This window comes from Apis mellifera, linkage group LG4, assembly GCF_003254395.2.
Source record: "Apis mellifera strain DH4 linkage group LG4, Amel_HAv3.1, whole genome shotgun sequence".
Lineage (NCBI taxonomy): Eukaryota > Metazoa > Arthropoda > Insecta > Hymenoptera > Apidae > Apis > Apis mellifera.
The window spans coordinates 2,903,687-2,930,439 of record NC_037641.1 but is presented as its reverse complement, the minus strand read 5'-3'; the positions used below and the strand labels follow the sequence as shown (position 1 = coordinate 2,930,439).

Here is a 26,753-nt window from a genome sequence, read left to right as displayed (position 1 = left end):
TAAATATTTGTTATGACGTTGGAAAAACGTCGCCTCTTTCAATGAATAGTTTAAATAATTTTTTTTGACATCGGGCTTATGACCCATGAATTTTTTCCTCGTCGAGTCCTTCAAACAAGTATCAATTGTGCACAGTTTCATTCGTAACGTTTATAATGCATCGCGTGTATAATAAAGGATCCCAGCTTGCTGATTAATTAACCACCGTGCATTATTGGCGTATTATTAACGGCGCGGCACTCTCTCGACGGCGCAGATAAGGCGGTGTGACCACTTCCGGGTGCGAAACACTTCGCGAAAGGTGAAACGCGAACTCCAACTCCAATTAGCATTCTCTTTAATGCGAAAAGAAACGGTGTGCAGTTTCTTGCACGCCGTCCTTTCCAACCCCCTGTTTCTCGACGCAATTGTATTTCCTTAAGCGTCCTCTCTATCTCTCTCTCTCTCTCTCTCTCGACACGAGCAACGCCTGTTGCTCCCCGCCATAATTGACGAGCGATCGAGCTTTATTTATCTCGATACTCATTTCATCTTGAAAAATATATAAATCGTTCCTGAAGATTTTTATCTGGAATCATTGGGTTTAGAGGTTTTTTTCTAAAAAAAGATATTCGTATTTATCATAGTATATAGTTATAAATTGTAATTGAATTCATTTTCGCGAAACTTTCGTGAAATTAGACGGGAAATTAGAGAAAATGAAATATAAAAGGGTAGAAAGAACGTTTCGTTGAAAGTGCGCGTGTATTATATATTCTTCGTGAGATAAAAATATAACAAAATTTCATACACCTATATCTGAGCTATAAAAAAAAATTTTAAAAGTCCGGTAAATTAATAAAAAAGTATCATTCGCAACTTTAACGCGATTATTCGTCGTTCCCTACCCTCCATCGACATTCTTTTTTTAACTCTATGTTATCAAAATTCAATCCAATATAAAATCGTTAAATTATCCTCTCTCTCTCTCTCTCTCTCTCTCCTTTTGATTGATAAAATTAACTAAAGATTCACAATTTTCCAAAAAAAAAAAAAAAAAGTAATTCGAATCGACGAAACGAGTTGAAAGAAAGAAAAAGGGGAGAAAAAGAGGCGAGTAAAGACAGTTTGTTCACCTCCAATTAACAAACAACACCGGCTCGCGCGGAAGCTCGCGCAAAAAACTTAGGAAACATTGAAAACAAGATTACTCGTTGCGACTCGGCGGCATAATGATTAACGCACCCTCTCTCTTCCTCCCCCCATCCGGCGCGTTCCCCGCCGCTATGAACATGGGCTTCCAGGAGAAGTGGGAGCGCAGCTACTGCCATGGGCTAACGAATATCCGCGCCGTCGTTTCGTAATCACCGTATAGAAACGGCGTGGTTTTTCCGCGAGAGAGAAATGCGGTTAAATCGTCGGTCGTCGGCCGCTCGTCGACGGAAATAATGGTAAACGCGCGAACGCGGCGCAAGCTCGTTTAATTCGTAGCGAGCGAAAACAGCCTTTTTTTCGTTCCTCATTGTTATCGAGAGAGGGAGAGAGGGAGGAGGGGACGACGCGTGTGGAACACAACGCGAATTCTGAATTTCGACCGGTGAGCCTGGAATTTTCTACCCTCGTGCGTATAAGGGTGGTGGAGATGAGCAGCCATTTGTGTTACACGTATACACGTTGAATCGGAAGCTAATTAATTAAATTCGAGCACGTTCGATCGTTAATTTTGTATTAATATGTGGAACATTGTTGAGAGTGTATAAATATTTTTTTAAATCGTGGAAAAGATGAATTTGTAGATGTATCTTTTTCAAAATTTGGAATCACTGATATCAGACTTCTGCGAAATTGAAAATGTTTCCACTGTTAATCTCACATGTCTATATTACACTGAATATCTTCTGATTCTCTAATTAGATCATTGTCTTTAAACATTTACACATTGTATTCTTTGTAAGAACTTTCAAAATATTCTCAAAAAAGATTACAGGTAAGGTTACAATGGAGGAGAAATTTCTCGAATAATTAATCATCCGCTCTTACCAACTGAAACGCGTCTCGTTCTCACGCGTCCTCCTCCGCGAACAGATGCACGCGAAGCAAACAGGGTTAATTATGGTATTCACTTCCTAATTGCTCCTCATTTATCCTGCTCACAGGCTACCAAAAATTTATCCAAGATTTTTTTCTCCAAGATTACGCATCCTCTCGCTTCCAACAATTTTCCAACAGTTTAGACCGGTTCGATTCTCCTCCATTTTCTTGTGAAACAACGAAACGAGGGGAAGGGAGGCGGTAAACGTTTCCGATGTTGCCGATGTTTGAACGAAGCTCGTTAATGAACGCGTACAACAACCGATAATTTAAAGGAGGCAAGGAAAATGGGTTGAAAGCACGGCTGCCGCCGAAAATCGAGACTGGCTGGGGAGGAAAGGAGAGTCTGGAGGAAACGGGGAGAAAATTTCGCGACGATGAGTTACCTTATTAAGTGTTCGTTAATTGCATTGTTTGTTTCGTAACGGGAAAAGGACTCTTTGATGACGTCTTGCCTTTCAGATCTTTGGCAAAATTATATCTTGCTTGATACAATATTTTGCATTACTTTCACAAATTTATTTTCGTATTAATCGAAGATTTACTTCCGCATCTTTGATTTTTCAAAATTCGTTTTCACGAAATATCAAATTTCCTCACGCTATATACGATTATAATTCCACGAAATATACATTCCAATCCAAGTTTTTACAAGTTTGGAAATACACGGTGTTCAAAATGGAAATATATATCTTGGCCGAAACACCGCATGCCATCGCATCGACCAGCAGTCGGCTAGACGAAGGTATCGATCATTATCATGCGCGAGAAGACCGGTGACGGTTTCCAAACCTCTAGTATTACCGGGCTGGAGAGTAATCCAATCCAAAGCCGGGGGACTAGGGAACGTGTCGCGATACAAAATTCGAAAAGAATCCGGTTGGAGGATCGGCCGAATCGGTAATCGTGTAACGCGAGCACATTGCTCCGAGATGCGAGAACATTCGATACCGGAAACGAGGATGCTCGAGATGGTTGTGCAATGCGCCGTTCGCCGTTGTCCGATCATAATACCTCCGCCCTGTGGTGGAGAAAAGAGGCGTTAAAAGTTATATTCGACGAGGATGATGTTCAGAGTTGCGAAAAAAAAAAAGGAAAGAAAGAAAGAAAAAAAGGGAAAAAGGGAAGAAAAGAAAGAAAAAAACGTGGAAAAAGAGGAAAGAATAGTGGAAAGGGGAAAGGGATAGAAGAGAAGGAATTAACGAAGAGACAACAACGTCTGGCTGGAGATACAAGGAGTGGTCTTGAGAAGAGACGAGTATTGTTCCATTCGAGGAGTAGGAACAAAGGTTTAGGGAAATTGTGAGCTGGAAGTGGGAAATGGACCACGAGGACGTTTCAAACTTTCGTACAAAGAGTTGTTATAGTATTTTAAGTAATAAGATGGGAGAGGGATAAATAATAGAGATCTGAAGGGATGCATAAATGGATAAATAATAGGACACATGTAATAACGATGGAAAAGGGTAAATGGTAAAAATGGTAAGTTTTTCGGTAAGAAAAATTATCCGAGGAATCTAGGAATAATATAAGTGAATAATAATAAAAATAAAAAAAGAATTTGTATAAAGTTAAATTTGAATCAACAATTTTTAGAAAACTGGATGTGACAATTGAAAATTAAATAGATAGATTTACTGAAAAGAAAAATCTTTGAAGTAGTAAAATTTTGAATTAACCCCAACAATAACTTCTCAACAATTTCTCTTCGAAAATTTCGAATTTGAAAAGGGATTAATTAAACGTTAACCAAGAGAGAATAAAAAAAAATTCGATTTCGAGAAATTATTCGATTCGTCGTCCAGAAGGAAAGATGGCGGAAGAAGGGAGAGGATGCATATACAAGTAGGGTGGTGCGTGGGTGGGCATACACGGATGGACCGTGTACAGTCGAATACGTTGGTAAATATGTGGGCTGTAACTAGGAAGCTACGAGCACGCGAGGACCGTGTCCGTGGGATAGTCGTCGTCGACTTGAAAAAAGAAAGAGAAGAGAAGAGAAGAAGAAGAAAAAAAGGAAAGGAAAAGAAACGAAAAAGGAGAAAAAAAGGAGAAAGAAATGGAAAGGAAAAGAAAAAATGCGAAACACCGATGCAGCGCCGGCCATATACGGTATGCTCGGTTTAAATGCGCACGCTCAATTATTTCCCAAGATATACGGTCGCTGGACTGGAGGAGGGTGGAACATTCGTTGCGTTATTACTTTCCGAGACTTTAATATCACTCTCAGGTTCTTTTTTTTCTTTCTTTTTTTTTTTTTTTTTTTTTGAGGCAGTTTAATCAGACTTGCAATCGATACATACATACACTGCAACATTTTTCACGAGATTGATTTAAATTATGATTTACTAAATTTACTAAAATTACAAATTACGCGATAAATGATTCGAAAAGTTTGTAAGAAAGACGAAATCTTTTATTTCTCTTTTCAGGAAAAATGAAAAATCACTTTTTGATTTTCGGATAGATTTAAAAGATTTTTCTTCGATAAAAATATCCATCGAATACGTTATATTTCGTACAATAATTATATCCCAGAAAAATTTAACCAACACTCGGATAAGAATATTTTTATTACTCTCTCCTCTTATTAATAACACGCGAAAATTTAACGAAATAAAACTTAGAAAATTCGGATCGATTTGTCCACGCACAACGATTCATGGTATCCACAGACGAAGGGGGGAACGAATTGTCACACAGGCACAAATATGATACGCGATGAATGCACAGAGGCCACAGGTGGACGTACGATTAATCCTTTCTGGGTAACTGGTTCCACCGGTGAAACCAGAAATTTGTATCCCTTTTCCAATATTTTTTTTTCTTCCCTTTTTTTCTCCTTTTTTTTTCCCTTTTTTTTTTTTTTTTTTTTTTGTTATTCTTCTCTCTTTATTTTTCGGTGCCATCGGTTCAATCGATATTCGGAGAGAAAATCACTGTTGGGAAACGATGAGGGCGTGAGGGCTCTTTCTCTCTCTCTCTCTCTCTCTCTCTCTCTCTCTCTCTCTCTTTCGTCCCTGTTGTTTTTGCAAAATCCTCCGGAACGAGGAAAAGCTTTACGTTCCAGAGGATCGCGAGAGGAGGGAGGGGGCAGAGGGGTGACATCGAGACACGGAATCGCGATGGAACGCGCGGGGGACGAGGGGGAGGGCGGATGGGATGGAAGCGAATTTCGAAGCGCGGTAATGATTTATTTTTTACCGAATTTACGAGAGCGCGGGACTGCATTTTTCCTCCCTCCCCTCCCCTCCCCTCCCCTCCTCCTCCTCGAATTTATTAAAGGGTCCGACGCGGCCGTTTAATTGAAAAAGCCCCTCGCGCGAATTTACCGTTAAATAATTGTTGTGTTTTTCGACGCGGCGACCGGAACGCCGGCCGTAATTTCGCGGGCGCGAAAAAACGCAATCTCGCCCAATATTTGCCCGTGGCCCTGTTTTTCCCGCCGATAATTCCATCGTTTCAACGTTTAACCCCGAATCATCCTCGAAATATATATATACATATATATATATATATTATACGTGTCATCATCCGTATATATCCCCCCTCCCCGTTTAAAATCCTCCTTTAAAAGCACCACCGCGAGGCTTAAAACGTGGGAGGGGGAGCGCAACGTGTCGCGAGCACAAAGGGGAAATTACAAGGAACGATTATTTTAACTCCAAACACCGGCGCGAAGAAGAAAGAGAAAGACGGCGCGCGCACTCGCGCACGCAGAGAGAGAGAGAGAGAAAGATGGAGGGAGGGAGGAAGAGAAACTTAACGGATAAAACGGAAGGGAAAGAGAGATCGATTCTCACGCAAGGGTTTGAATAAGGAATCCCAATGCACGCCGCTCTTGCAAATAACCGTGGAGAGATAAATACCCGAAAGCATATAGGGGTGAAAGACACACACGCGATTAGTAGTAACTCTTCACCGGGTAGGGACGGGGGAGGGGGAATTGGCGGGGTGGCGGGCGGCGAGGCGGGGAGGGGAGAGCGTATGCACGATTTAAAGTACAACGACGTCCGCCGGTCGTACGTCTCGACGTGTCTGTACGTGGTCGTACGAAGAACGGTCTTTCCAATCCCTCCTCTCTCTCCCTCTTCCATCCATCCATCCATCCTATCCATCCCATCCATCCATACATCCATCCATCCATCCATCCGTCCATCCGTCTCTTTCCATCCTCCGAGGGCGAGGTGGTATAACCACCCCCGCGATGCGAGCATGGGTCTCGGTGTGCAGCAGGAACCCTCTCCTCCGCAACCCTCGTGGCATGGCCCTGGTCGACCGAACGAACGAGGGAGAGAACCCTTCCTCCCTGCCCCCAGAGCGCCTACGCCTCCCGCGTTGCCCCGGCAACCCCGGCTTGGGGTTGGCCTCCGCCTCCTCCGCGGCTCCATTCACGGCAACCCCCCCTACCTCCCTCTCTTCCTCCCTCGCCCCTTCCTCCTCGCCTCACCTCGATGCAGAGCAGTTTCTCTCCTCGATGCCACCACACGACCACCGCCACGAGGGATGGATAAAACGAGAGATACGTAAGGGAGGAAGAGAGAGAGAGAGAGAGAGAGCCTCTTTCCACCATCCTTCTACGGTCGTCGCGCTTCCTCGCTTCGCTACCCTCCTCGGCCACCCTGCTCGCCGGAGCAAGCGAGCCTCGACTGCTCGGTCCAACCCCCTCCCCCCTCGTTCCTCGCCCTTCTACTAGCCTCGTTTCGACTCGAGCAGAAGAACGAACGAACGAACGAACGAACGTTGTCGTCGTCGAGACGAGAGAAGGCGACACCGGGGTTGGTCGCCTCGATCGTGTGCGCGAAAGCAGCGAAATTCGAAATAGGAAGGAAGAAGGATCCTCTGGAAGCCAACCAACGGATTACCGTATCTCGAATAATTCATGCATACCCTCCTGCATCCTCCTCCACCCTCCTCTCTCTCTTATCCTATCTATCTATCTATCCCTTCTCCCTCTAGGAAGAGGGAGAGAAACAGAATACGTATCCAACATACTGAGACAGAGAGAGAGAGAGAGAGAGAGAGTTCTTTACCGTATAATAATATCATCCTTGTCCGTGGCGACGTGTATTCGCGCTGTATTGAGAAAATATTATCGATCGAGAGAGAGAGAGAGAGGAAGACGGAGTGGCGCGCGCGCGCGCGCACGACCGCCCCTGCGGGGGCGGCAGTGCCGCCCGCGGGGGCGAACGTGAGAATTTCAGCGTGGTCGATCCCGCTTCCCTCGGTGGGACGACGACGATGCGCAGTTCGGGGGATGTAAGCGAGCACCGAGGCGGCCGGAAGCGGGGCGCGCAGGTAATCGGGGAAAGGAAAGTCGGAAGGGCAAATTGGGATTGTTAACTCGTGCGACGAATGCTCGAGCGAGACCGGGACACCACTGGTCTCGAATATCTATCTCCGTTGAACCGTTCGCTTCCGGGAATTTTAAGGAATTTTTTTTTTTTTCTCTTTTTGGACTGGTTATAATAAAATCTATGGTTATTGGAATATAGATCGGATCGGTATTATGAAGAAGAGATCCCGTTGATTATACGGTTTTTCTTTTGATGTTCCTTTGATACGCTATGCGTTGGATTGAAAAATTAATTTAATAATAATCAGAGCAAATTATAAGTTGGTAGTATAGTGGTTGAATATTCGTTTACGATTATATGGAAAATTGTGAGTTGTAATGATAATTCAAATGATAATTCTGAATTAAAAAATTCTGAGCGAGAATTAAGTTACGTTAAAAGCCGAGAATATTTTGTAAACGAGTCGCAATTATTTTGGAAATTTCAAATATGTGACTCTGTACGTATAAAAGATGTATAAAATTTTAAATATGAATAAATGAGATCATAAAAGTTTTAGAAAGACAAGAAAAATAAATACATAAATATATAATTAACGATGTAATAATATACAGATGAAAAAAATGTTAAAAACTAAAAATTTTAAAAACTCGTGGTATATAAATATGAAATTAAATAGTGATAATTTGATGTAAATAGCCATCGATATGTTTATTATATATTTATTTTCTTCTTGCAACATAAGATTTCATTTCGAGGCAATTATTAAAGATTTTTATAACTTTCTAACCAATATTTTAAATTTATCGTATTTTCTTTCATATATATATATGTATATATATATATGGAACTTCCTCGTACTTACGAACGAAGTTGCATATGCATTTTTTCAATCCTTTTACAGGAGGAAGCTCGGGGCGAATCGACAAATGTAAAATTTTATATTTAAATATACGATTATTTTCTGTCATATGCACAACGTAATTACTGCAATTTATTGCGCATAAATAAATAAAGTGAAAAGTACTTACGTGACTGGTATTGTAAATGCAAATAATTACACAATAATACACAATAAAATCGGGTAGTCGTTACTTTTAAACTTCTCATCGGCTGTTACTTTGTAAAAGGATTAAATCTAAACTTGTTTGCTTGCAATTATACCGTTTATAGTATTTTCACTGAGTAATCTACTTATAATAATAATAATAATAATAATAATAATTTGCTATTCCTCTTACGAACGTGAAACGAACGGAATTGCTTTTTCAATACTAGAAATAATAAATCTTATTACAAAAGATTCGTACTTTCGTCGAATTCAAATTGTATATTTAATAATTAATATAAATTAATTAACGTAATTAAGGAATGTAGAAAGTGTGGAAAGACGGTATTGTATAAAAAATTACTTTTCGAAATATTATAAAATTAATAAAATTTTGATTTGCAGTTAAAATTACATGCTAATCCTTGCATGAATACTCAAAATATTCTAAATATACATTATGATAACGAAATTCCAAAATTGAAACGTAAATCAATAACAAATATGATAAATGATGTGAATCCAGCTGAATTAAACAAGTTTTAATTTTATCTCCGATAAAACGAAACACACTGGTAGCCAAATATTGACATAAGTGACGTATACTGATTCGCGTTAATATTCAGACACCGTTGCAACAAATTATTACACACTTTTTACATATGTGCTATTACATATGTTCGTAATTGTGCTATTGAATCGTATTTTTAATTATATTAAAATACTCGTGTTTAATAATAGTTAAAGACATAAATCTTCAATGTAATAAATTTTTTGAAAAATCTTATTAATGTCCCAAAAAAAACTCATTATAATAAACTATTATCTTTATTCAATTTGCTTTATCATCTAATATTTATTATATTTCTTTCCAAGTATAAAATAGTATACTTTAACACTATTGAATCTAAATAAATCTCTGAAATCTTTGGAAATTTGACTTGAATTGTTTGAAACTCAAATACAAAATCTTTTTCTTTGAAACTTGAAATTCAAAGAAAAATTTAGATAAAGTAACCAAGAGTAAATAATATTAGCTAGCTTGTTTCTCTCCAAAAAAAATCAAATAATGAATCACAATTCCCTAACAGAATAAAAACTACTATTAATTAGTTAATCATTATAAAATATCTCTTATGGAATAAACATTTAATCAAATTCTTTTACTTTATCAATTTAATTATCAAACTCGTTTCATCATTACTTTCACAATCTATATATCGAACCCCTTAAAATTATAATAAACGAAACTCACAGATAAACCAAATATCGATACTTGCTGCGCCCTCAATAAATTTATCTCTCATTAAAAATCCGGCCATAAACAATAATCCATTAACAAACGAACGAGTCTCTCTCTCGCGCAAATCCTCCGTAATACACCCTTTCGCCGGCCCATAAATTTCCTTCCCTCCCGGAACGGAAACTGAAAAAACGCTCGGTCGCGTGGGCGTTTAAAACTTCTTCGACGCGTCGCGTGTTGCACCTACGCGGCTGTGAGCGCAGCCGAGCGGATCGAGTCTCCACGTGCGTGTCAACCGCACAAGAAACCGTGCAAGGGGGTGCAAGAGGAGGGAGAAAGAAGAGAGAGAAAGAGAGAGAGAGAGAAGAGGAGAGGGCGCGCGTTCCTCGCCGCGTCAGGCTGTAGCCCGAAAAGCGAACAACCCTCTTAACGTCGCCGAACCCAGTCTCTTACGATGTTACGCGTAGGATGGCGAAGGGTGGCGAACACGGTTGCTCCTCCATCCGCTTTTTCTATCTGAAATAGGGTGAATCGAATTGACGCCGCGTAAGAGGCTGAACGACGCTCGTATTCGATCTTCCGGATGGAGGAGTCGCGAGCATCTCGCGACTTCTTTCCACGAAAGGGAAACACCGCATCCGAGGGGGTTAAATCGGTGGTAAACTCTTATTCGGTTCACGGCGGCGACGGCGTTGAAAAGGAGGGAAGATGGAAGAAGACGGGAATCGTTATTGGTGGGGTGCGCTCGCCTTGCCTGTTTGCCTTTAATTCCGAATTATTTTATTCGATCGTTTGAACTGGTTGGAAACGGTATTATCGAATTCGTCGAAAAAACGAATTTCGTGTATTTCGTGTTGAAATGTTACGGATATTTTTTAAGGAAATTATTTTATTCTGGTTTTAATTGTAATATTGTTCGTATTGCCAAGTTTTTGGATATTCATTATTGATCGATGATTTTAGTGTCGACGTGTAATAAGTTAATAAGAATATTAATTACAATTTTTCTTCAATTTTTTTTCTAATTTATTTTTAACACGAAAGATATTTGTGTTATTATTGAATGCTTCGTAAAAATAATTCAAAGCAATTTTTACAAGAATTGCAAAATTGTTCTTCAAACTTTTCTAATATTACTCATTTTAAAATTACATTGCTACGTCTTCTTTCTTACATTTAATTACAATTGCATATTTTTCATTAAACTTCATTTTATAAATAAATATAGAATAAAAATTAAAAATTCCTCGATTTTGCCTCTTAAAAACGGGGGGAGGGGGAGCAAATCCACGAAATATCCTAAGATTCTATTTGCAATCGATATTTCTTTCACGAACGCCCATACGGTTTCGCGGTTAGGAAATAATTTTTCTCCTTACGAATGGTGCGTTATCGCCATCGCGAGACGCCGATGTTGTCATTAATTTTCGCTCCGTCGATACACAGAGCCGGCCCCTGTGTGTCGCACAATAGAGAGGGAGCGGGAAAAGGGCGTGCAGATACGCGATTATCGTCTTTAAAACACGGTTCCGCTCGGGTCAACGGCGGTACATGGAAAAGCTCTCTATATCAGGCCTATAACAGCGCGGATTGACGGCGTTCCGGGACAGATAACCCAATTAAAAGTTACGCGGCACCGTGTGCATCGAGGTTTCCGTTGCAAAGAAAACGCGTCGTCGCGCGCCGCTGATACGCACAGCCGTCCGGCCACACTTTCCCCGCTGTTTAAAATCGTGAAAACGGGTACGGCCAGTTTCCTTCCCGGGGTGTGGACACACACACACACTCTGTGTGCGCCACTCTGACATTTTTTTTCCCCCTCCTTCTTTTTTCCTTTCTTTTCTTTTTTTCCTTTTTTCCCCCCCAACGTTGCCGCTTTTTTTTTTTACTCTCGACGGTGAAACGCGCGATTTCGCGCTCACGTGATAGCGTGTACGCGACGCAGTAGTAAGTAATGACTGCGATAGCGTTGTTATATGGAGTTCCTTTCTTTTTCTTTTTTTTTTTCTTTTTCTCGGCGAATTTTTCTTTCTGGTTTGAGAGGTGATCGGAATTTCGATTCGAGAATGGAAGGGTATCAGTGATGTCATTTTAAGAGCATGATTAAGAGATGGAAAAGATTGTAATATTTATGGATAAAAGTTTTGTTTTAAGGATTTTTTTGTAGGATATAATTTTCATTTCTTTCTGTTTTTGTTAGTTAAAAATGAAACTATTTAGATTTAATTATAATCTCGTGGTGATATAGAAAATTTGATATTGGTAGATATTGTTTTTAAAATTATAATTTTCTACTCTAGATATCATTTTGGAAGAATAATTAATCTTAATTTTATTTTATTTTCCCTAATTATATTCTATGCCATTCATTTTCCAAAAAAATTCTCAATTGCTTTTTAAAAAGATATTTTGTCGTTTCAATTAACATCATTTTCAAAAAATTATTCGATTGAAAAATTTTTACACGAGCAAGATCGAAAATGATTCATCGTTTCTCGCAGTTTGTCGATTGTTTTTTCATCGGTGTTATCAACTTATGGTTCGTAACGTAAATTTTAACTAATAAAAATTTATTAATAAAGGATTTTTATTTTAATTAATTTAACATTACATTAATATTATATTCGGATATAATTGTAACTTGATGAATGTTACAAAAAAAAATTATCTCCATTATTTATCATTAATAAAAAATTTCGTATCAATAGAAAGAATTTCCTTTAATTTTTAAAATTAATATTTAATTTAATTATTAGATCGATCTTTCTAATAAAGGGAAGATTTTTCACCTTCTGAGATTAATTAAAATTTATTCCCTATCCATCTTTTTTATTTTGTAAAAATTATAGCCGCATTGATCAGATTTTTAAGTTCACGGGCGAATCTTATAATAAGATTCCTTAAAACGAGATTCATATTTCAACAAGGGAGGAAGATTTTCTTTCGTTTAATAAATAAAAGAATTCTGAAATTACAATGCCAGTTGTTAATGATTCAATCGAATGATTTTCGTGGGAGAGACTACCGATTAATGCCGTACTACGCACGGCCCGGATCTACTGTGTCGAACAAAGCGTTTTTCAACCACGTTGCCTGAGCTTTAAGGGCCATCCATACGCCGCTTCTTCAAACTTTGTGCAGGCTCCATTTTTCGCGAATTGTTCTTTCGATCTTGATATTCGAGTTTTTATTATAGATTATTGAAAAGGAAAAAATAAACGAATATTCTGTTCCTAAAAAAAAAAATTATTGTTTTAATCCCAAGATTTGGAAGATTTTATATTAATTTATTAAAAATTGTGGTCAATTAAAAATCTTTCATAAAAGAATTATGTTAATTGAATACATATTTATATTTATTGAAACGTTTCATATTTTATGGTATTTTGTGATATTGTGATTTTCTTATAGTGTTTCATAGATCACAATAATCTTTCTTTCTCAACTGATTTCAAATTTTGATACAGCAAGATGTTGAAAACAATTTCAACGATATGATAATCAAAATTATTTTGATTACAATAGATAAAAGTGATTTGCAAACAATGATTATATTCGTTACATCAAGTTTTTAACATCTTCTTTGTTTCTTCTAGAATTTTTACATAGCTAATACATATTTAAGTATTCAATTAGCACATAGAAAATATGCCATATCATATACATATAATGTAATAACAATTTCTTCCAATATTTTCTAATAAATTCCAAAAAATTAACTTAACTAATCTAAAATGAATCGTCCTCCTGTATCACAAAAATAATGGAATTTGCCGATATCTTTATACACGCAATCTTTGTAATTCTCGACATCCTCTCGTGATGGCCCGGATTTTTATTTAATTAAATCCGCTCGTAACATCTATCCTTCAACTAAAACATGATATGAAAAGAAAAAAACAAAATACATTCATTTTTTACACAACATCGTACAATCTCCAGTAACATAATAACATAATAACGATTTAAAAAACACTTGTTTCAAGAATTTATTTTCAAAAAATAAATAGTAAAAAAAACTTCCCCAGTTGCGCCTGTTCAAACCCCCTATTTCGCGCCGAAAACCCCCCTCGAATTTACGATTCGAGTCCGCCACTCGCCAAGCCTAGGATCTCCCGTTTCCCGCGCAGGTGTCGTGTGGACGGGGCTTTAGATCGGATCGCGGTGGTGGCATGCGAGACTCGAATTCCGGACGTGGAGGAGACAACGCGTACCGGAAAGTAATCACGCATATACCCAGGGCCCAGGGCTGCAGGGAGGAAGGCACCGATCGATTAGCCTGTATCCGCGATACGTACGCCACCGCCGCGCACCGCAACTACGTGACAAATATTATCGCGATCGACCGACCAGCTGCGTTTGATGTGGACGCGTTTATGAAATGCCGACACGCCGATAATCATGCGCGACCAGCGCCCAAGGCTAAATCCGATTTGCAATATTAAGCCGCGCCCGCGCGCCCCGCGTTAGAGGAGGGAAGGAAGGAGAGGAAGGGAAGGGGTGGAGGAGGGCGCATGGTAGTGGGCACGTCGCGCGGTTTTTTTCTCTTTTTTTTTTTTCGACCCTTGCTGGCTAATTAGCGCGCAAGCAAGGAGGAGCAGCAGCACGAACGACACGTGGTCGAGATCCGCGATAAGGAAGGCTTGTCTTTTTTTTAGGGTTTGGGGGTTAGGGTGCGAGGGGTTTCTTTTTGTAGGATGTCTGTCGAGAGCTCGTCTGGATGATTGGATGTAGATGAATGATTTTGGAGGGATTTTGAAGGGAAGGAGGGGAGTTGAAGGAGAGTATATGGTACGTGATACGTAGATAGTTGTAAAATTTTTGGAGAATTAAATATAATTCGAGAACTTGTGGATTTGTACACTTGGATTTGAGAAAAAGGAACGAAAAAATTCAGTAAGATCTTTCGATCGATTGAGCAATTTGCAGGTAAAAATACGAATGCCTTCATTTTTATTTTTTATTTTTTCACTATCGTAATATACACATCGAAACGAATTTTTCGTTTCAAGGATCCCTCGACGAAATTGTTAAAAAGCATCAATTTTTATATTCTATATTTTAATGATATTGCCACAAATATATATATCGATAAGGGCTTTTGTTTTTTTTATTTCCTTTTAAAAAAAAAAAAAATGTGCGCCACGATTGAAGAACAGCTTTACTAAAATTTCAAACCGTGTTGGTCGGTAAAAATTGAATTCGAACGTAGACACTCGAGGCTAATGGAGCTCCAGGACGCCATCGAGGTTCGAGCCAACACTCGACGCGTCGTTATCGGCGTCGATTTCAATTAATCGTTTCACCAAAGTGAATAGATAGCGAACCAGGTAGATAGGTCACTTTTTTCCAACTTATAATCGGGAACTGTGATATTCCACATCCAATCATCCTTCGTCCAACATTCCAACCCTTCTTTCTTTCTCGTATTATATGAAATCTGAATTGCCTTCCAACTTCTCGTTCCTATCATCTTATTACGCATTCTTCGATCATCAAATATTTTAAAATCAAAAATGGATAATTCTTTCATTTCCCGTTCCGCGAATTTTAAAATAATATCTTGTTAAAATTCGATTAAAGATAATTCAAATTTTACGATCGAAATGAAATCTTCTTGTTAAATGGAAAGAAAAGGAAAGGAAGGAAAAATTAATTCCGGCCAGAATTTTCCCGAACCTGAAACGTCTGACCGATCGCGTCTTATTCCCCTGGAACGAAACGACAGGGCAGCGATACACGAACCCGAATGGCTGGGAGCGCTGATCTTTCGCTCCAGTTACGAAAAAAAAGCCTCGCGAGAGGCTACCTCTCTGCCGTGCAAATTGGAGCACCGATAAACGTGGCTCGCTCGATCAACCCCCTTTCCAAGGGGAACATCTATTCCGGTAACTGCGTTCTACGATACGGATACACTCAACCCCTCGTGCACCCTCCGTGGGAGAGACCACCGTTTACACTCCGCTTTAAAACCTTCTGCACTTTTTTCCTTCGGACAACAGACAGATGTTTATCGATTCGTCGCAATTTATTATCCTCGCGAATCTCTCCTACTTTTTTCTCCTTCTTTCTTTCTTTTTTTTTTTTTTTCTACGAGTCGTTTGCAAGTTGTTGGCGGATGTTATTGAGGATGTGGGACGTTTTAACGGAACGATTATCGATAAGATTTGCAGCCGTGTGCGGGATATGAAGTATCTGATATTAGTTAACGCTCGATTGTATCGGTGGAAGAAAAATAAAAATGGGAAAAGCTAAGCCGAAGGTGCATCGGATAAAATATTCTTGATCATCACATGGTACACCCGACATCGTCAAGTAAGTCACGAAGAGCGGGCTGTTAGTCATGAAGAGAGTAACGTGACTACAATCTTCAATGGGAAGCATCACTTGTAATGATAGTGCTGCCTCGTGTTTTCTTTTAACTTCATCGAGTCCTTCATCGTCATTCCTTACGATACGAGAATCCTCTCCTGGAATGAAGTGGTGGACACAGCCCCGACTACGAGAATAAACAAAATCAAAATGTGTCCGGCGTATATATATTTCTCTTAGTTTGAAAGAAGACAAACATTGGTACGAATATTCAATAGTTTTATCGAAAGTAAAGTCTCAAATCTTCATCCGTTGTTAACATTAACTATAATTCAACAGGAGCTTCTCGAATAATGTAACGCGTCTCGCAACACGGTTCAACTTCTTGTCTTGCATCGACATCTTCATTCCTGGAAACTTCGTACAACTTCTTTATTCTCTATTCGTCATCGAATAGCAATTTACGTATGGATAATCTGTCTATACTTGCTTGAAAAGATGTATCCATTATACGAGCAACGATTTCTTTCTCGAATCGATGATGGAAACAAATGAATGGCGTTCGCTGAATAAAGATATGAAATTAGATACGTCGGATGAATATCTTACGCGTATCGCACGTAAATCGTTGCTCGCTGGATCCGTGTGAAAGAATAGATAGATGGCGTACGTATCGCATACGTATGAATCCCCCTTTACTCGAGACGAAATTTCCGATGCAGACCTTGTCCTTCTAAATCGGCCATAATTATTCCATATCGAAATTAAATCCGAAACAATTAATTTCAAAGAATATATATACACAACGTATCTCTTTCATTCCTGGACGACGTTCTGGAGAAGCAAGATCAATCGAACCGTTATAAACAAACGGTTCCCGATATATCTGGAATGGAAACATAAGAAATTCGGCGGAGAAGGGGGGGGAAGGAGGAGATAAGCGAGACACGAATGGTGTCGCAGTGGCGGGATCAATCGGCACCGCCACTTGATACGATAATTTACGACCTCGCTATTTCACCGTCACCGTGACTTCTCCCAACCTCTTGGCGACTGTACATCCGCCGCCGGGCTACCGCTATCTCTCCCTCTCCCTCCCTCTCCCTCTCTCTCTCTCTTTCCTCCCCCTCTTCCTCCGCCCTCCAGTTCCTCCTGACGGCAGCAGCGTCTCTCTCTCTCTCTCTCCCTCTCCCTCTCTCTCTCTCTCTCTCTCTGGCTCGGTTCCCGTGGCGCGCGCTCGCCCGTGTTCCCGTTCTCTCGCTCTATCCGCCCCCGCCCCCGTGGCATGCCAACCAACGAGCCGGGGCCGCTTTCGCTTTGTGCGCGCCGGGGCGGCGGTACATCAAAGCCTTCTAGTTCCCGCTCCGGCCTTTGACGGCTGCGTCGCGGCCGCTCGCTCAGTCATCGCTCGGTAGGCGAAGCCGGCACGCCGTGGATGAACGGTCGCGCGCGCGCCAACGCTCGCCGAATCCGTGGGATCCGGTGGCCGACTTAGCTTGGCCAATTTCGCACGGGACTCGATCCAATCCTCCTCGTCGTGCGGGCTATGTCGCCCCGTGGCAGCAAGTGCGCGACGCGGGTCAACCAGAGGCCGACCGCGAAAGGGAGGCGCGGGCCTAATCATCATCATCATCAGCAGCAGAGGAGACGGGCGGAGGGGGCCGAGGAGGGGGCCGAGGAGGGCGACAAGGAGAAGAGGAGCGTCGAGGGTGGCGAATCGGTCGAAGGAGGTAGTGGTACGACGACGACGACGACGACGGCGACGAGAACGAGTAAGTCTGCGGTGGCGGCGTGCGAGGGTCGATCGTCGTGGGCGGGGCGCATGCGCCAACCCCTGGAGAGCGGCCTCGAGCCCCGTGAAAACGGCACCCTGATGCAACAACGATGGCCGACAGGCAGGCAACGCCGCCGCGATCGGATCGCGGCCGACGAGGATGACACGGGGAAGCAATGCGGTGACGGGACGGTGTCCTCGTCCATCGCCTCCTCGCTCTCCTCGCCCGCCCTGTCCTCCACCACGGACGAGGCCTCAAGAGGATCGACCTCGCCTCCGTCCAGCGTGTCCTCGCCCGCGCGCTCCACCTCGTCGACCTCTGTCGGCGCGATCTCGCGGCACGAGAACGGCAAGCACGGGAAGGAGGAGGAGGAGGAGGAGGAGAACGATCGAAGGAAGGAAGACAGGAAGGATACGGGCTCCTCGAGGGTTGGGAACGAGGTGCATCAGGATAGAATTAGGAAGAGGAAACAGGAGAGGCAGTGCTCTTCGAAAGGACGGAGTGTCGCGGTGGTGAGCTCGGAGAAATCGGGATCCAACAACTGTATTCCCACCATCTCCTCCCCCTCGCCGTTCTCCACCTCCGCCTCCGACAAGGCGAGCCCGGAACAGGCCAATCCAAGAGTTTGCCCGGCCGTCTCCCACTCGTCCGTTGTCGAGAGCCTGAGGAACGCTCTGGAAAGCTACGACCGAAGCAGGATCTACCTCGCACATGTGTCCTTTCTGGATTGGCGGGACCTGCCCGGACGACGCCGCGCCACCGCCGCCGCGGCTGGCGACGCCGAGAGGGTGTGGGTGGTGGGGGCTGCTGATCACGAGGGCCACCACAGGACGCGGTTGCTGGTGACGGGCCGCCATTGGCGGCCACGTTGCCTTAGACGGGTGAACATGCTCAGCCAGCCGGTGATATACGCCGGCGGTGGCAGGGGTTCCCTGACCGTGGACCTGTTCCTCTGGTGGTTCCACCGAGAATTCGCCGTCACCGCGATGGCGATGCACCCCGATGGCGCCGTGTTGGTCGCCGAGACGGCCGATTACTTGCCGCCCGAGGCCGATTGCGTCGCCGCCGATGGACTGGTCCGTTTGTTCGTCGTGCCCAAGGATTGCCTCGAGACGAGGATCGTGGTCAGGGAGTTGAGGGTTAGGCTCGCGACCGGCGTCCTCACCAGAGCCTGTTACGGCGTGTATCGCAACGCCTCGAACGCCTGCCTTGGGAAGGAGGCGACGGCCGACCCCCTCGCCGCCTATCTCAGAAGATTCACGCTGAAGGAGGCGTTCGCCGATCTTCACCGTGCCTGGCTCAGCGTCCGGTCGGAAACGTTCGCGAGAAGTTGGATCCTGCCGCGCGACCGCGACGACGCGGCGGCGCCGATCGGCCGCTCTGGCAACGCGGCAGGCCTCGTAGGCTTCTCGTCCCGCGTCCACGCGGGCTCGAGCGAGGCGCAGGAGGAGGACAGGATGCTGTTGATGGAGTTGCGGAACGTGGCCAGGGAGGCGGGTGTTCGGGTCAGCGACGAGGAGTTGAGCAAGTGGATCCTCGAGGATGAGAGCTGTAACGATACCTCGTTGTCGTCGTCCTCATCCTCCTCCTCATCCTCGTCGTCGTCGTCATCATCGTCGTCGTCTTCGTCGTCGTCGTGGTGCGTGGAAAGGAAGAAGGAGCATCGGCACGAGGAGGAGTTGCCGCGTTGCCGCGTGAAGATCGAGGCGGAGGAGAAGTGGGCCGATTACGAGGGCGCAACGGGGAAGCAACAAGGGACGGACGGGGAGGAGGAGGAGGAGGGGATGAAGGAGGAGGAGGAGGACGAGCCCACCGCGGAAGAGACTGTCGGTCTGCTGTCGAGGGTGCTGACTTGGATGGAAAGGGAGCCTCTCGATCCAGGACTGTTACTCGCTGTCAGATCGATGCGCGATACCGCCGCACTCATGGTAAGCACCGACAACTGATAAGAGACAACCACTCGAGGTATCGATCCCAGCCGTCGGTGAACAGAGAGAGGGAGGGAGAGAGAGAGAGAGAGAGAGAGGTCGTGCGCTGCGACCTTGCGAGCCTCCGTGGCCAGATTGAACTAATTCTCTTCCGGATGGAAAGTAGGAGCAGGAAGGTTGAAAGAAGAAGGGACACGGAGTGAGAAAGAGAGTGAGAAGGAGTGAGAGGGGGGAGGAGGGATAAGAAGGGACGCGACGAGTCGCGCGAGAGGACGGTGAAGAGCCACTTGAATTCGGCGATACGTCGCTCGAGCCGACGAATGGAAAAGCCGAACGAGAACGAACCCTCGAACGTTCGAGGAGCGCGCGCCGCCGTCTTTGCAAATTAATGCTCGAGCTCGATAAGCGCGCTTTCCCCCCTTCGAGTAGTTTATTGAATTGTATATTATATTTCCTTCTCGACGAGGAGAGAGAGAGAGAAAGAGAGAGAGGGAGAGGGAGAGGAGAGCTTTTTACTCGTCCTTCTTGTTAGACTGACGGAAACTCGTCCAACGGGACGAGATCCGCTGTTCGAGGACGAAACAGGGATGCTAATGTCTATGTTAAATAGGGAGGAACGGAAATGGTACTCGACGGGGGCCGATCAAAGAATCGGATACTACCTTTGTTTGATCGTTAAAACAGGCTGTTGGTGGTGTATCGGCATCACCGATAAATGGGATGGTTTCTCGATACCTGGCTTGTTGATCAAAAGGATAACTGTAGTCGCCACTTGATCAATCGGGTTGTATTTCTTTGTCCAATTTATTTGTTATTTGTTATTATATTAGATCTTATTTCTTTTTTCCTTTCTCAAATTCCCGAACAAGAGGGAGAAATATAGAGATCTAGATATAAATAGAACGCTTCCATTCTTCGATAACACTGTGATATATCTTTAAGCTTGGAAATTCGATTAAACCGACAACGACGCATCATCGATCAAACGACAGGGGTACGATGAAAAGAAAAATCAATTTACATATATCGTCTCACGCAAACACCTGTCGATGCTTCCGGGGGCATCAATTAATTAATTGATATCCCCGGGCGGACTGCTAATTACCTGGCTGCATTAACGAAGCATTAATCAACACGGCATTAATTAATTACTCGATAACGATAATGCAACGCTGACACGCGAGGCTATATATATATACACGTTATTTCTATCGTGTCCATATACCGCGTCGAAAACTGCGCAGGATAACATATATTATTATTATTATTATTATTATTATATCTATACTTGTTGTACGCGATTTCATCACCACGTGTTTCGTATTAAATGTTTAATCTCTCTCTCCCTGTTTGATTTATAGGCGAGCAAGATGGGCCTGGCGGGGACCCATCCGAGCGGTTTGCCCTTCTTTTGCCCCAACGGGGACCACCTGACTCAACCACCGCCTGCTCATATGGGAATTCCACCGTACGGGACATTGGATGCGGGTAAAGCAGCCGCAGCGGCAGGTGAGTACCAAAAATATTATTTAAACGAAGGATTTGAGGAAGAAGAATGTTTTGGAAATTCGATAAAAGTTGCTCTATTGGAAAAAAATTATCCAGTGTCAATGGAGATATGTAATATTTTATTGTTAATTTTTATTGAGAAACACAATACGATTACTTTCTATTTATTTAAGTAGTTTTAGTGTTAAATAATCCGATTTTTTAATGCGTTGGGAAAATGATATAAAAGTGATGTGGTTGCAAAGGACGAGGATGCAATATTAATGTTTTAGATTTATTTTTGATATTATTATTGAAACAATAATATTCCCTTTCGATAAACGATTAACAATTGACGAAGTAAATTTGAAACGTTAGAAAAATTAATCAAATTATTGTATTTATAAATTATGGAGCGAGAGCGAGTGTTGATCAAACGATGACTTTTCCATTTCTTAATCTTGAAAATTAAACCGACCTTCAACTTTCCGCAAAATATACACAACGGATCGGTTAAATCAATAATTCTTTTACGAAGTTAAATCGCTAGTGTCGGCACAAATATTGACAACCCTCTCAAATTGTAATTGATGGAATACTTCTCTCATCCCTGTAATAGAGCAACGCAACGGTTCGCGGCAACACTTCGCGTATTATTTCACTGTATCGATCCATGCAAATATTAACATCATCTCTGTGATATGCGAACAGTATAAACAGGTTTCCACCGTGGCTGGTCTCGATCAACAATAATCAATGTGTGGAATGATTCAAAGCTGAATCCTTCATTTTATTTTCTCGAGAATGGAATTACTCGAATATGAAAAAAAAAAAAAGAAAAAAGAAAAAAAAAATTCAATTTCTATTAAATACTGAAATATTCTACACTGGGATATAATAACGAATCATTGTTCGCGGTAAAAAAGACAATCATCATAAATATAAAATGATAAATTTCTTTCTTTCGCTCACGTATCGCTAAATCCATTGTCTTTGTTCAACGATAAAAATTTGTCAAAGGAACATGATTCCGTGTAACGATTCCAATTATAATTTAACAAAAAATAAAACCTAAGAATTCCGAGAAATAAAGAAAAATTTCTCTCGAAAGCGACATCTTTATAAAAAAAAAAAAGAAAAAAAAAAGTAACTCGTCAGCTTGGATCAGGTGTCGCGCAACAATCCCGATTGTAATTTAAAAATAAGAAATAAAACTTAAGAATTTCAAGTAAAAGAAAGAAAAATTTCTCTCTCGCGTCATCCTTGACATCGTCTTTTTATACAAAATAAAAATTTACCTCGGTTGAACGCCCCTCTCGAAAAAAAAAAAAAAAAAGCAAAGAACAACGATCGTCCATCGAATAAGAAAATTTGTCCCAAGAATTTTTCTCTCCCTCCCTCTCTTTCGACTCCTCTTTTGCACTCGAGGCAAATTAAAACTCGTCTCTGTCTCCTCCGCGTGGCCGTCTCCTGTTGGCAGCCGTGCAAACATTGATATTCCTACGGGGTCCTCTAATTGAAGGAATATTTCTTATCGAGTCAAGGGTTCGCCGTCGATGTCGAGGCTCGAACGCCGAGGGAGACACGGAGAAGAGGGAACCGGGCGTCCCTCGGGGGGGAGGAGGATGGAGCGAGAGTGACAAAGAGGGAGCGAGAGAGATTGATGCGGAAGTGGTGGTGGGATAAGAGAGAGAGAAGAGAGGCTCGCGAACTGGCGTCAAGTAGGAGAATAAGAGGAGGACTCACCATTAGGCTAATCAGCCAGGCATGCAGCCTCCCTCTGGCGGGTCAAGGGGGTTTCAACCCGCCTCTCTATTTCTACAGCTTCTCTTCTTCCTACCCTCGTTGCACCCGCCCCCGAGACCGCCTCCCCTGCCTCTTTGGGGAAACCCTCGCCATCAACTCGCCAGCCAATGTGGATTAACAGTCGATGACCGATGTATCTTGTCGAGGTGGCGATTTTCAGCTAGGATGCTTCTTCTTTGTTCCACTTTTTTTTTACGTACGAACATGTGAATGAAGTTACGCGATTTCTTCTTTGGTGGTAACACGGATTTTTCTTCTTCTTCTTCTTCTTTTTAAGAAGAGTAGCCGGAATCAGGTCGAGTGCGAGAGGGAATCGGTTCGTGGTTTCGCATTAATTCTCTCTTGAGAATCTCTTGATATTTTTAGTCGAGTAGAAGTTTCCGTCTTCTCTCACATATTTTACAATATAAATATATATATTCTTGGAACTCTTTTTTTTTTTATTAAGCCAGAAGAATCGCCATCAATTTCGACAACGCTTCGAATCCATTATTATTCTTGTAATACGTTCCTCTCGATCGGGGAAATAAAAATTGGGTAGGGGAAAGGAGAACGATTCGAATTCATCATCTCTTTCTCTCTGTTGAATAATAGGTTAGAAGAAGAAGAAGAGGAGGAAGAAATTCGAGAGAAATACACGGTAAACCGAGGTGGAGATTCTGGACGTGTTTGCGCGCGCGCTATCTTTCTCTCCTCTCCTTCTGCCTCGGGCTCGCCACCCTCCCTCTTGCTCACCCACGTCCCTGGAATATGTAGATGGGGTTGATAGCGTTTATGCACGACTACGAGTTCGTACGGCTCGGGTTCTTTGTCTTGCAAACGAGCGAGCATTTTGTCCCTCTTCCCCCTTCTCTAACCCCCCTCCCTTCCTTCCTTCCCCCGAGTTCGCTCTCCCAGTTTCTTCTGCTCTCGCACTATCGCGAGAGAGAGAGAGACAGAGAGAGTCTTCCACCCATCTTTGTCCCTCTTGCAGAGGGTTCTCGGCTCTGTTCAGCCGCCACCCACTTACTCGCTCACCCACCCGCTCTCTCGTGCCACGTAGCACCCGACCGAGAGCACTGCCGCCACCTCTCTCGTTCAACCATCCTCCTCTTCCTCCACCGCGCCTCTTCATCTCCCCGTCTCTCTGTCCTCCTCTCCGTCTTCCCTTCCTCCTCACCTTGCTGCGTTGCCCAATAATCTGTCCTCGTCCGAGGAAACGCGCGTTTCACTCGCTCCGTCCCCAAGCGTATCCACCATGTCCTCTCTCTCTCTCTCTCTCTCCTCTTCCACGATTCGAGAGTTTCCAACGTTCGAAACCCCGTCCCCTTTCCGCGAAGCCACCCCCTCTAGCGCTAGCGCCACCACGGCTCTTTCTTCCTCGCTCGCGATTCTCGCTTCCAGGAATATATTTCTAATTAGCTCCACTTTTCGATCTCCGCCGCGTGTTTATTTCAGGATTTTCTATGGAACAGAGGAGTGTCGATGGGATGGGGAGTTCGAGGAGAAGGTGGAGAGTCGAGAGGATCTCCCGGCGTTTTTTTTTTTTTTTTTTTTTTCCACTGGGGCTCCACCATTGATCCGCTTAATTTTTCTCTCCTCCTAGCGCCACCCACGTCGACGGCGATCTCTCACCTCTCGTTCTCTCTCTCTCTCTTTTTCTATTCCACTTTGGTTTTCCTTTCTCTTTGTCTCGGCCTTTCCGCCGTTTCTCGCTTCCGTCGCGATTATGAGCTGTGCTCTACCCAATTTTTTTACCTCCCTTCTCTCTTTCCCTCGTTTCTTTGTCACGTTACGTACGGTATTTTTATCCGCCGAGTTATATTTCGATTGTGGACGGAATGTTTCCGTTGTTACCGGCGGAGGGAGTCTCGATGGTTGATTGATTCCTTTGCTTTGAGCTTTAAACGGTTTTGTAAATTAATCTTTTCGCACTCGATGTTGACATGTATTCGATACAGCGCTTTAATAGTAGTGGATATATTTCTATTTGATGGAACAAGAAAAGGTTAAATTTTAATAATTATATCTTCTACGCGAGAACGTTGTAAAAAGAATATTTCTCCATTATTAATAATTGGTAAAACAGAATTGTTTTCATAAACTATAATTGTTTTCATAACCTTTAAAAAGTTTGATTCTAAAAAATGATTGATTTACTCAATAGAAACGAATGGAACAATATATGATAATGATAGAACAGATATGAAATTAGTTTAACACTTTTCGTTAATATATTTTTCTTATTAAAATTGTTACGATTTTGCATTACTTTGCATTATTTTCTTTGAATTTTTATGTAAACTCGTAATTTAAATTGTATCATCATTGATAATATTTAAAATCTTATAGGATAAATTGTTAAAATATTGTCATAATTTTATCTTGCTCTTATTTTAATTTTTATTCTAAATTTCTATGCAGTTTCAATATCTTTTATTACTAGTAAAAATGAATAATACTAATAGCAAAGTATTGTTATTAATGATTTATTAAATCCTCTGAATAATTTTAAAATTTCTCAGTTTACATCAACCTTAACCATCGATTAAACTATTTAATCTTCTAAAATATCTATTGCTTTATAACGACGTCATAAATTTTCAATCATGATAAACTTTCTCTACTTTATGAAACTTTCTCCCTATTATTTTCTATCAATTCATACGCGAGACTCAATAACGCAAATTTCTTGCACCGAAACGTACGTTCTCGAATACCATAAAATGAAATGGTATACTTTTAATTCGCAAAAGGGTACAGCCTTTCACCCCAACCAATTTGCACCCCATTCAATCGTGCACAGAAGTGAGCTAACCGAACATTGTGGATCTTCATTGAAAGTAAATCAAACCAGTCGATTAATGAACATAATAGAACGTCAAACAAGGCGGGGAGTATCACAGTCACCCTCTATGCCATCCTCGGCGCTCGGCGCTCGCGCGCGCGCGCGCGCGCGCAAAGCCACTCGGCCTCTTTAACCGTCGGCTGCGATTCTTCGAGCACCGTAATCCTTCACGAGTAGGTTCTCCAGTTTTCTCACCGCTTCGAGCGGTCACTTTGACATCTTTGTCGGGGTTTCCATGCGTGTGTCGCGGCCTCGCGCCACCGTAAATACACTTTTCCTCTCGTTCGAGTGTTAAAATACCACTTGAACGTATCCTCCTCGCGAGCAGATCTCGAGTGCCACAAGCCTCGAGTGCGCGCGCGCCACCCGGAGAGCGATAGTCCTTCTTTTCGCGAAAGAATTATTCTTTCGGCAACCCCCATTTCGAGGGGGAAGATGGCGAGCACACCCTTCAGATTGTGATAGTTTTCAAGACCCTAACGATCCTCTCGTTCGTTGTAAGAAATTAAAACGGTTAGAATCATCTTTTTTTTTTATCGTTTTCTATTATTGTTTTTTAAGAATACTTTTTAAGAATTTAGAATAAAAAAAGACTGATAAATAAACGTTGAAGATATCGATAAAGAAAAAAACAAATCGTCTCATTTTTTTCTTTTATTAAAAATGAAAAATTTATGAATTATATTATTCGTATATCGATTAATCTATCCACAAAGGAAAATTTCTATTCTGGAATCGCCTTAACGACATTTCAGGATACGATTAAATAATCCATACGGTATAACCATCAGAGCCTAACCCTCCCTTCCCACGTATCATATCCCTTTGTCGATTTCGCTCGAGGAGAACGAATATTTCCTCCCCTCGTAGCGACATTCCTCCCCCTTTGTGTGTTCCGCCTGTAACTATGACCGGGTAAATGTTAACGATACTCTTTAACAGAGCGAAAACTGGACTGG

The 26,753-nt window shown here is 42.4% G+C and overlaps 1 protein-coding gene across 6 annotated transcripts in view; it reads left to right on the top strand.

Annotated features, from left to right (window-relative positions):
- The first annotated feature begins 15,222 nt into the window (after window positions 1–15,222).
- Window positions 15,223–26,753, top strand: part of LOC726671 — a 37,788-nt gene continuing 26,257 nt past the window's right edge. For 2 of the 6 annotated variants that reach the window (XR_001702751.2, XR_001702752.2), the window contains exons 1-2: window positions 15,223–19,673; window positions 21,035–21,182. Coding sequence is in view for 4 of the 6 variants with exons in the window: in XM_016911765.2 (XP_016767254.1) it covers window positions 17,517–19,673; window positions 21,035–21,182 (2,305 nt within the window). In the remaining 2 variants the exon portion in view is untranslated. The remainder of the gene's footprint in view (window positions 19,674–21,034; window positions 21,183–26,753) is intronic. The other 4 variants (XM_016911765.2, XM_016911767.2, XM_016911763.2 and 1 more) reach the window with 4 other exon arrangements.